Genomic DNA, 11,957 nt, shown 5'->3' with positions numbered 1-11,957 from the left:
CACAAGGGATTCACACAATTACTGGTTTCTAGATCACAGAGCTGATTTGTGTACACTCCACCCCTCCCAATCACATAGTTTATAGACTCCCCCACCCCCTCCCTTTCTTTCCCTGGTCAACAGGCCCCCCACATGGTGTCAACCGGAAAAACATCTAGTTGACGATAGCACCCACATATTCATAGTAAGTGAAGGCATTCAATGTATTTCTTGTTGTTGTTTGTGTTTCTTTTCTTTCTCGTGTTTTCTTTCCTTTTTCTTCTGTTCCCCCATAATCCCTTTCTGTTCGCTGCTTTGTTATAATAAACGAGGTATGAGGAATGATCACAATGGGAGTATGTCATACTCACAATGTGAAACATTAAAACTGTTCGGACCATCCAGACACTTAGACTTCCATTCTCCGCGTCAAACAGGTGAACAGGAACTGCAGGATGGCGGTGGCGACACTGCTGGTGGAGGAGGGGATCCTGACATGAAGAACTGCAACTGGAACTCGGGACTGTTTGCGTGACTTAAAAAAAAAACAACTGGAGACAAAATTGCAGACGAGACATCGGTGTCGTAAAGTCGAAATCACATAGTCACAATCACGAGTCTAAATCACGTAAATCGGGTACATCTTAATCCAGGGACTACCTGTATATGGCGGAAAACACTTAGGTGACTTGAAGTTCCACTCTGAGACCATCAATTTGTCCAAATTTCAAAACTGTCCGATACGCACGTGTGGTACATCATTGGAAAGCTTCAAATGTCAATTTTCTGGGGGGAGAAAATTTTTGAACAGGAGGGCATTTTTTAAAATATGTCTATTTTTTAAACAGCAAAACCCTAACTGGAAGTGAGCACGCGAGAGCAAAATTAAAGATGCCATAATTTGAACGAGATATTTTTGCACACTTACCTCGTTTCAATCCAAAAACTTCATATAGCATGTATCATCGAGTGTCAAGACACAGATGTGAATGGCCACAGCCGGATTTTGGTTTTGGGGGGATTCTATGGGTGAAACATGGTAATATAACAAGGGCTGCGATGCAGAAATCGCAGACATCAAAGCGTAATCGAAATGTTCATTTTCATATATGTACCCGTTTTAATGTTTTGTTTTTCAATTTTTCTTTGTTTGGATCAATTTTTTATAGTCTAAAATATTGGGGAAAATGCGACAGTAACGAAAAAAATACAGTTAAGCGATAGTTATGAGCTAGCTATCCGTGACTTTTTTACAGACACCAATTTTTTCATTGTGATGTAATTTGTTTAAAACTTTTAAAATATGTGACTGAATAATTTTTTTAAGTCATTTTTTACGCGAAATATTAGACATCAATTAATGATTCTAAGCTAAAAATGAAATTTTTAATAATAAATATAATTACTTACCATTTTTTATGGCTGGGTTGAAACAAAAGCGGCTGCGCGACGTCTGTAAACAAGGGTTTCCAGGGTAAAACAGAAAAATTAAAAATAGTTCAGGGGCTTAATGCGCCATGAATCTGCTATGGCAGCATGTAGACATATTGTTCTATCAAACACAACAGTTCTTTTGGCTTAACTATATCAGTTTATTTTAAAGAAGGGTGCAAGATCAGAAACTGCTTTTACAGTATTGTCTGTGTTTTCCGCCAAATACTAGTACATTCATATTGACACTGTTCGTGTTCGAAACTCGGTCCAAACTCATTTGCTGTTGAAGCTTTTGAAGCTTTGATTTAAAGAAATTCTAAATATCCATCTTGCCTCCTCAAGTGGGGTTTTGGCGATGCAAAACAAAGGACCGTCTCTAAGTTGCTAGTCACATGACCTGTTCGAAAAATAATTTTGACCTGTTATGAAATTCTTTGTAGGATTATTGTTAATTTCATTCATTTTTGTTGTTTGTTTTATTGCTTTAGAATGTTTATAAACAAAATTACATTGTCTTTTCCGTTTTTACAGTACATTTTAACGGCTAGGTCTTTATTTTAAAGGGGAAGTTCAGAATTTTGGACATTAGGCTTAATCTTCGAGTTAGTGGGGGTTTAATTCGTTTAATTCCGTATGTGTCATTTGAAAACACACGCAAAAAAGAAGGAAGTTATAAACGTGACAACACATTGAGGATTTTCTTGAGACCAGAGCCAGAATGTTGACATCAATTTTTGGAAGCTGTTATCTGTGAGTAAGGCCTAACAGTAGGTCAGGATTTGTAGGTGGGTGGGTAGTGTCACTGTCTACCCTCTGCTACATGTATTTCACAATGTGTGATTGGCACGCACTCTCCTAGAGGAGGAGTTAAGAAGTTTTCTTTTTCAGTGTGAATGACTGCTGGTCTCTCTCTCCTGCTCCAGTAAGTGGAGGCACACGTTCCTTTTCCCCGGCCTCAACTCCATTCTTCAGGTATTTGGGATTTATTTGCAAAGTACCTCAATGTTTGATGTATATTAAAACTTTAATGATGTTATTTGTTCCTCTAATTTTTTGTTTTGGTGTTCGGATGACATGCTTGAAGTTCAACTCAAGTCTCATATCTATCATAGATATTCAGACACATTGACAGCATGAATTGTGGGAAGAAGTGAGTTTTACAGAGTAAATTTTGTTGGCTAAAAAGTCACCAAGTTGAACTAGTAGTAATAATACATAGCTTTATTCCTAAATTCAGATCAAATAGTGTGAGTGCGCACGAGGCCTTCTGGTGCCTCAAAGTCTATAAAAGGAACATCAGGGGTGAGACGTTTCGCTGTGTGCTATTCTTGGAGAAACTGCTGATAAAATGTGACAGATGCAACAAGTGCTGTGTTAGCGTCCTCGCTAGCTCCTGCACCGCCTGACACAACACATGCTTTCAAGGTGTCAGTGCATTCTGGTCATGTCTAAAGATACTTGTTCAAGGAAAATTGTTGAAATTTGTACATTTTTGTCGGGCATATGGGTCTGAATTCATTAACATAATTACAGCGATCCCTCGCTATATCACGCTTCAAACTTTGCGCACTCAGTCCATCGCAGATTTCTTTCAATTAAAAAAAAAAAAAAAAAAAAAAAAATTGAAAATACAGCATTGTATTTGAAACTTAAGATAAATGTGTGTACAAATCATTGTTTTCTTGTATATATATCTCATTTATATCATAATTATTACATTTACAGTGCTTAAAAACCATTTATCAAAATAGACTTACAGGTAGTCCCTGTGGTCCGACGTACCCGACTTATGTGATTTCGATTTTACGACACCGGAGTCTTTTAATAATGTTTACTTTTGTTTTGTGATGCTGCTTTTATCTCAGCACAGGAAGCGTAGAGCAGGTACACACGAGTAAGAGCGAATAAACAGACGAAGAACGTATTTGCACACGCACACACAACACACGAGGGAGAGCCATTTTCTCCCACGAAGAAGTCACCAGCCGAGTGAGACAGGGGAAAGAGCTGCAAGCCTGCGCGCACATTTGTTGCTTGTGAAGCAGCCACATAGGCAATACCTGTAGAAACGCCTTTTGTGCTGTTTATTGTGCATTTTCAGTTGTGGTCGAATAGTTGGGGCGAGTTGATGTGATTGTTTTTGATGATGTGTGGACGCTAACTGATAAATGCTAATCGTTTCTGTTGATTCTTATTGCTGTATTAGCAGCAGGTTATAAACGCAAATTTGAATTGCTGTTATTGAAGATGAACGTGAATTAATTTCATTTTCATTTTAGTTACAGTCATTCATTTCATGAGCAGCTGAATAAAGTCAGCAAACCACACTGATGACTGACATCGTCATTTCGGCGCTTAGCTCGCTATCTAGCGAGGACTTAGCTCCAACGTTTGGTCAAGAACACTACAATGATGTATAATACATGTTTTTGGTTAGTTATTTTGAGATTAAGGGGGTATTACGGGGTACATGGAGGGTTAAGGGTTGGTTTTGATTAGTTATTTTGAGATTTAGGGGGTATTTTGGGGTACTTGAAGGGTTAATTCCAATTTACACGGAAATTCAGATTACGTCGCCAGCGTAGGAACGGAACTCGTTCGTAACCTGGGGACTACCTGTATAAGGTTTTTTAAAAAAAAAATTATAACATGTCGTATATGTATGTATCGCTTTCTAATGCTTTTAAATGTGAATAAATACATTGAACACACCCCAGCTCTACTTCACGGATTTTCCGGCGGTGGGGGTTACGGGGGGGAGTTTCCCCATTAACCACGAAAAACAAGGGATCACTGTATAGCATAAAACCATTTTTGTCAAAATATGAAAGGTTGTTTTTATATTTTTAAAAGGTCTGGGTTGTGCTCTGCTGCCTCAATCATGGCCCCCAAAAAGAACAAGACAGCCAAGAAGAATAAAGGAGACATCAATGAGATGACAATTATGGTTGAGGACAGTCCTGTCAACAAGATCAACGGGCTAAACACACTTTTGGAGGGCGCCAATGGCTTCAGCTGCATTTCAACTGAGGTTACCGATTCTGCATATGCCCCCAACCTCCTGGAAGGTCTGAGTACCATGAGGCATGATAGTTTCCTCTGTGATTTAACAGTTGCTACCAAGTCAAAGTCCTTTGACGTTCACAAAGTTGTTATGGCTTCATGCAGCGAATACATACGCAACATCCTGAAAAAGGATTCAATGCTGCAAAAGATTGAGTTGAATGACCTCTCACCTGTGGGCCTTGCCACAAGCATTACATACGCATACTCTGGAAAGCTCACCCTGTCACTCTATAGCATCGGCAGCACCATTGCGGCGGCTATGCTCCTGCAGATCGGCACCCTAGTGAAGATGTGCAGTGAATTCCTCATGCAGGAACTCAGTGTTGAGAACTGCATGTACGTGGCCAACATTGCAGATGCCTACGATTTAAAAGAAACCAAGGAGGCGGCGCAGAAGTACATGCGGGACAACTTTATTGAGTTCTCCGAGATGGAGCAGTTCCGGAAGCTCACCTATGAGCAGATCAGCGACTTCCTCTCGGATGATTCGCTACAGCTTCCCTCTGAAGTCACAGCCTTCCAGATTGCCATGAAATGGTTGGACTTTGATGAGAAGCGGTTTAAGTATGCTGCAGATCTTTTAACTCACATCCGCTTCGGCACTATCTCTGCCCAAGACCTGGTGAATCACATCCAGAGCGTGCCAAGAATGATGCAAGACCACGAGTGCCACCGTCTCCTAGTGGATGCCATGAACTACCACCTGCTGCCGTACCAACAGAATATCCTTCAGTCGCGTAGAACAAAGGTACGCGGTGGCCTCAGGGTGATACTCACAGTTGGAGGACGCCCTGCCTTGACAGAGAAATCTCTCAGCAAGGACGTCCTATACAGGGACATCGACAACGTGTGGAATCGGTTGACAGAAATGCCAGCAAAGAGTTTCAATCAGTGCGTGGCAGTGATGGATGGCTTCCTGTATGTAGCGGGAGGTGAGGATCAGAACGATGCAAGGAACCAGGCCAAGCATGCTGTCAGTAACTTCTGCAGGTACCAGCCGATCTTCTGTATCACCATTTGTCATGATAATTTCCGTTGATCTTATAAGTATTAACCACCTTCACAATCTTAAGGTATGACCCCCGCTTCAACACCTGGATTCATCTGAGCAACATGATCCAACGGCGCACACACTTCAGTCTTAGCACTTTCAGTGGGCTTTTGTTTGCTGTTGGCGGGCGTAATGCTGATGGTGTTCAGGCATCGATGGAGTGCTATGTCCCATCTTCCAACCAGTGGCAGATGAAAGCACCTATGGAGGTACCACGCTGCTGCCATGCAAGCTCAGTCATCGATGGAAAGATCCTCGTTTCAGGAGGCTACATCAACAACGCCTACTCCAGGGCTGTTTGCTGGTATGATCCATCCACTGACTCCTGGCAGGATAAGAACAGCCTGAGCTCGCCTCGTGGTTGGCACTGCGCCGCTACAGTGGGAGATCGTGCCTACGTCATCGGTGGCAGTCAGCTGGGAGGTCGTGGGGAGAGGGTGGATGTCCTGGCTGTTGAGTCTTACATCCCTCACACCGGGCAGTGGAGCTACTGCGCTCCTCTACACACAGGCGTGAGCACGGCCGGCGTTGCCGTTTTGAACAGCAAGATGTATCTCCTTGGTGGTTGGAATGAGGGTGAGAAAAAATACAAGAAATGCATTCAGGTGTACAATGCTGACCTCAATGAATGGACTGAGGAGGACGAGTTACCGGAAGCAACAGTTGGCATTTCGTGCTGTGTGGTCACCATCCCCACTCGAAAAACAACACGAGAGTCTAGAGCAAGCTCAGTTTCATCAGCGCCAGTCAGTATATAAGCAGTGAAATCCTAATGATGATGTAGTTTACATGCTTCCAGGCCTCGAGTGTCTATGTAAGCTTTTGATTAGATATCTGTTAAAATCCCTGTGGTGATCACAAGAAAGATATTTACAGGTTCTTTGCACATAGGCAGTGGCGCGGGAAGTGGGGTGCTGAGGATGCTGCAGAACCCCCTGGTGTTGGGGAGAAAAAAAGTTCCAGTGGATTAATTTTGTAAAAAAATTTTTTTTTTTTAAACATTGAAAAAATAGCGTATTTAACTTTGGGTATTAATAATATATGTTGAAAAAGTTTTTCTTAATTACATTGTCACCACCTGACAGATCACTTGCTAACGTGTTGAATAAGGCACTATTGGAAGTGAAAAGTTTACTGCTGGCAGAGGAGGCATTAACATGGCGCAGAAACAATTTTTTTCTTTACAAAAACAGTGAAATTTTCAACAATTCAATTCCAGTTCAAAAATGAAGATGATGATAGTTCTAGAATACTGCCCAGTGAGGAAAAGTTAACTGAAGATTTAGATGTACAATTGACCTGTGACCTTTTAGTTTTCAAATGTGTTAGTGTGTATTGCGCCGTCCAGCTGCGGGGATTTGCATTATAATACACGGACACTTTTATTTCCAATGCAAAAACTGCAACACACAATGTACGTGAAAAAGAATGCTGTCTTCGTAGTAGCCTAGTAGTAGTACATAAACTATCCAGCATGCTTGTGTAATGCAATGTGCACACCTTGTATGGAGAAAACGAGCTAGCGAGACAAATTTGGACCGAAATGGCTGTTTTGGGATGGGAAAAACTGAAAAAGATCCTCAGCACTCCCTGCTGTCAGTAACTTCCAGTGCCCCTGCATAGGTACAAATTGAACCATTTAAAGTTAAGGTTTGGCAGCTAGGTGTTATATTCTGCATCATTAAGGGTTTATTATGTTTATGATACAGACAAATGGCATGGCTCCAGGATATCCGTCACAACAATGAGAGAAGCATTTTTCTATGGGGCCAATTCAGATGTTAGCATTTAATATGCCCTCATTGTGTTGTGTAAAAAATGTCTTTAAAGCTAAATTAAAGTGACTATATAAAGACATTTGTTTGCCTTTTTTTAAACCCAGTATCATGACAATCACACTGAACAAGTACAGTGGTATGAAAAATGATCTGAACTTTTTGGAATTTCTCCCATTTCTGCATAAATTCACCATCATATGTAATCTGCCCTTTGTCAAAATCACACAGATGAAAAAAACAATGTCTTCTTCAACTAAAACCACCCAAACCTTTATAGCTTTTCATATTTTAATGAGGATAGTATGCAAACAATGACAGAAGGGGGGAAAATAAGTAAGTGAACCATCACATTTAATATTTTGTGGCCCCCCTATGGCAGCAATAACTTCAACCAGACGTTTCCTGTAGCTGTAGGTCAGTCTGGCACATCGATCAGGACTAATCTTGGCCCATTCCTTTCTACAAAACTGCTGTAGTTCAGTCAGATTCATGGGATGTCTGGCATGAATCGCTGTCTTTAAGTCATGCCACAGCATCTCAATGGGGTTCAAGTCTTGACTTTGACTCGGCCACTCCAGAACATGTATTTCATTCTTCTAAACCATTCTGAAGTTGATTTACTTCTGTGTTTTGGATCATTGTCTTGCAGCATCCATCCTCTTTTTAGCTTCAACTGTCTGACAGACGGCCTTAGGTTTTCCTGCAAAACATCCTGATAAACTTTTGAATTCATTCTTCCATTAATGATTGCAAGTTGTCCGGGCCCTGAGGGAGCAAAAAAGCCCCAAATCATGATGCTCCCTCCACCATGATTCACGGTGAGGATGAGGTGTTGATGTTGGTGAGCTGTTCCATTTTTCCCGACACTCTAGGGTTTATTTTTACCTCTCTAAGTATTCTGCGCTGAACTCTTGCCATCATCTTTGGTGGACTGCCACTCCTTGGGAGAGAAGCAACAGTGCCAAACTCTCTCCATTTGTAGACAACTTCTCTGACTGTCGATTGGTGAACATCCCGACTTTTAAAGATTGTTATGTATCCTTTTTTGTATCCTAATGATTCTAAGTTAAAAATCATAGACATTTTGAATTATAAATTTAATGAATTACCTTCGTTTTATGGCTGGGTTGAAACAAAAGCGGTTGCGCGACATCTGTAAACGGGGGTTTCCAGGGTAAAACGGACAAATTAAAAATAGTTTGGGGGCTTAATGCGCCATGAATCTGCTATGGCAGCATATAGACATAGTGTTCTATCAAAAAAAACAGTTGTTTTGGCTTAAATACAGCAATTTCTTTTAAAGAGGGGTGCAAGGACAGGAAATGCTTTTTCAGCCTAGTCTGTGTTTTCCGCCATATGTAATAATAATAATCTTAAAACAACCCAACATTGTCTGTCTAAATAAATAAATATAACTGCAAATAAAAGTTACTCAGGGTATAACAAAAATAAATAAAATAGAGCCTCCCTTCAGGTAAAACACGACTGCTTTTGTCCACAAGCACAGCTAAACGCAATAAAAAAGGAAAACTCTTTACCTCGACTATGATTAATGTATGATTATTTGAAAAAAAATTGCTGTATAGGTTGCAGTAAAAAAAATTTTTTTTTTAAATAAATGATTTAAAAAATAAATACATTTTAAATGAATGCAAGTCATCAGCCAATCAAACGTGCGTATGAGGGGGGGGGGGATGGACTGGCACATTCAGAAAGTGAAGACGGGTAAACGTAAGTCTGAACATAATGAAAATAATTCACTTAACAATGGTAGGGTCAATTCTATCCTTACAACCAATGGGAAGACAATCTAAATGACCTACGTACGGTAACTTATTATATAATGCAAATAAGGTTGCTTAAAAGTTGCTGGGGACAATTTGAGCATTCTGAAAAGTTGCTAGTGTTATGTCCCTACCGTCCCTATGCAAACCTACACCCTTGCATTATTCATAAAATGTTCAGAATAATAGCATTATTTCTCCTCATATACTTCCATCTTTTTATTTCTTGTTTCTCTTTCATTCTTTTAGATTTTCTACCAAATCCATTTAATAATAATAATTGTAATAATTTCAACATCAGGAGTTACTGTATTTTCTAGTTAAGTATACAATTTTGAACTAAACTGTAACAAAATATTACTCTAAAGTATTTTTGTCCAGGAGTAACATCTATCCATGTTTTACAGTAGACTGGTCGGCAACCCAAAATGTCAAAGGAGCCATATTGGACCACAAAAAGAAAAACCAAATATGTCTGGAGCCGCAAAAAAATTAAAAGCCCTATTTAAGCCTTAATGAAGGCAACACATGCTGTATGCATCTACATATATTAGCTACATTAGCCTACTATCAAAATGACTATGTTGGCTACAAATATATAATGTGCCTTCGTGATTACCGTAATTTTTGGACAATAAGCCGTTACTTTTTTCCCTTCTTTTGAACCCTGCAGCTTATACAGGGTGACCCAAAAAAAAGTTTACACTGCCATAATACAACTTAAATGCCATGTTTATTCGGCTAAGAATTAGAATTTAATCACAAATTATACATTATTGTAAAGAACATGTACAGTACACTCTATTTTTCAATGTGTCCTCCCTTAAGTGTCATAACAGCCTCCAGGCGCCTGCGGAACGCTTGACAGGTCTTCTTTATGTAGGATGCTGTCATCTTTTCCCAAGATCTAACAATGGACCTCTCCAGGGCTGCCACAGAAGTTTGTGGCTTCTTACAGGCACTGTCCTCCACAATTGCCCATATGCTATAATCCCGGGGATTGAGATCTGGACTCTGGGGTGGCCACATATCACCTTGTCAATCAACTTTTTGGTCGGCACAGATCGACACTTCCAGACCCAGGTTTTCGTGAGGCTGTTTCAGTATCTTTCAGCTTCTTTTTAACTTTGTAGACTGCACATCTGGATATTCTCAGATTTGCTGCAATCTCAGTAGGTGTCAGACCGGCACGCAGCAATTCAGGTACAGCTAAACTTTTCTTTATTTTCAGCAGAAGCACAGGAATTGTAGAGACGAGAGATTACCAGCTGCATTGAGTGACCTTAATGAATCACTTAAGCATGACAACCTATTTAGATATGTTTCAATGGCTTTTAAACAAGCAGTCAACTGAGTGTAAACTTTTTTTTGGGTCACCCTGTAGTGCAGTGCGGTTTATTTGTTGATTTTTGGGGGTAAATAGGTAACGCTTTATTTGACAGAGGCATGGCAAGACTGTTATAAAACCGTCATAATTATGACATGACATTATCATGGGCATTACTGAATACTAATGACAGATGTCATTAAGTGTCATCAAACAAATTATGTTACTAACTCCATTTATGTCCAGATGAGACCTTTTACATCCATTCAAAAGTGAGATAATTTGCTGGATGACACTAAATGACATCTGTTATAAGCATTCATTAATGCTAAAGACCGTGTCATGTCATAATTATGATTGTCTAATGACAGTCTTATGGCGCCACTGTCAAATAAAGTTTTATCAAATACCATAAATAGCAATTAATGAAACAAATGGAACAGTAACTGAAGAAATAATGAGCACAGAACATGAATTTTAATTGTTATTCACATCTGTAGCGCTGTAATGCATGCTAGGAGGCATGTTTGACGACAACAGTGTGGACAGCAGGTGGCAGAAGAGGTTGATTGCCTCGCCAATGGAGCAATGATGGCCAAATGAAGCTTTGCAGCATATTGGTTCAAAGCTTCGTGGTGGTTCATTTGGTCTTATGACAGTCTTATGATGCCGCTGTCAAATAAAGTCTTATCTGTTATCTGTGTTATATATAAAGTCATATTTTTTGGTGTTACTATGCCATAATACAGTAGGACAGCTTCGGCTCATAGTCCAGTGCGGCTTTTCTATGAACAAATGTCGTTTTCGTGTCAAATTTGGTGGGTGGCGGCTTATAATCAGGTGCACCTTATAGTCCGAAAATTACGGTAAATGTTTATTTTCCCTCCAGTGCATACTATAGAGAATGGCGCACAACAGGACTACTCTGTTGTACGATTCCGCCTCAAGTTTAACTTCATTACAATATTAATGAATTTGAATCACGTTTGTCCTCCTACAGAAACCATATTAAAATAAAAATATGTCCCTCCCCCATCTTTTTCCATTGTCAAACATTTTTGAAAAAGATCCTGGGAGCTCTAGAGCTGCGAGTTGCCGACTTAACCCATTGAGGGCAACATACCCCTGCTTACTACCAGCAAAAGGTAAGACTACACCCTGGACTGGTTGTCAGTCAATCTCAGGTCTGAGAGAGACAAATCACACACACATATTCACCCCAGTGAATTGGAACTGGACCAATGCGCCCTGAACTTTAGTCAGGTGAGTTATCTACATCTGTCAGTAACTTTTTTAATAATAATGTTTTTTTAAGCAATGTATTTACACCTTGTGTCAATAACATATTGCATGAGTAAACAATGGCCAGTGGTCAAACTGCCCGATGGCCTGTTGTGGACCAACAGGAACATTCCATTATTTGCATGTTACGTTAAAACGTGGTACATGCTTATTTGAAGCTTCTTATGTTTAAGCTGACATGGAATCTGTCCGGAAAAAGCTTTGCAGGGTATACATTGTACGTTCTAGTATATAAA

At 39.9% G+C, this 11,957-nt stretch overlaps 1 protein-coding gene across 1 annotated transcript; it reads left to right on the top strand.

The window, feature by feature from the left end:
- Positions 1-2,338: 2,338 nt before the first annotated feature.
- klhl31 (kelch-like family member 31) lies at positions 2,339-7,369 on the top strand. Its single transcript, XM_057848626.1, has 3 exons — positions 2,339-2,385; positions 4,267-5,469; positions 5,553-7,369. The coding sequence occupies exons 2-3, from the start codon at positions 4,295-4,297 to the stop codon at positions 6,286-6,288; spliced, it is 1,911 nt and encodes a 636-aa protein (XP_057704609.1). The 5' UTR covers positions 2,339-2,385; positions 4,267-4,294; the 3' UTR covers positions 6,289-7,369.
- The last annotated feature ends 4,588 nt before the right edge of the window (positions 7,370-11,957 follow it).

The sequence above is a fragment of the Corythoichthys intestinalis genome, chromosome 10, assembly GCF_030265065.1.
Source record: "Corythoichthys intestinalis isolate RoL2023-P3 chromosome 10, ASM3026506v1, whole genome shotgun sequence".
Lineage (NCBI taxonomy): Eukaryota > Metazoa > Chordata > Actinopteri > Syngnathiformes > Syngnathidae > Corythoichthys > Corythoichthys intestinalis.
Note: the sequence above shows the minus strand (reverse complement) of the source record. Positions and strands in the feature narration are given on the sequence as shown.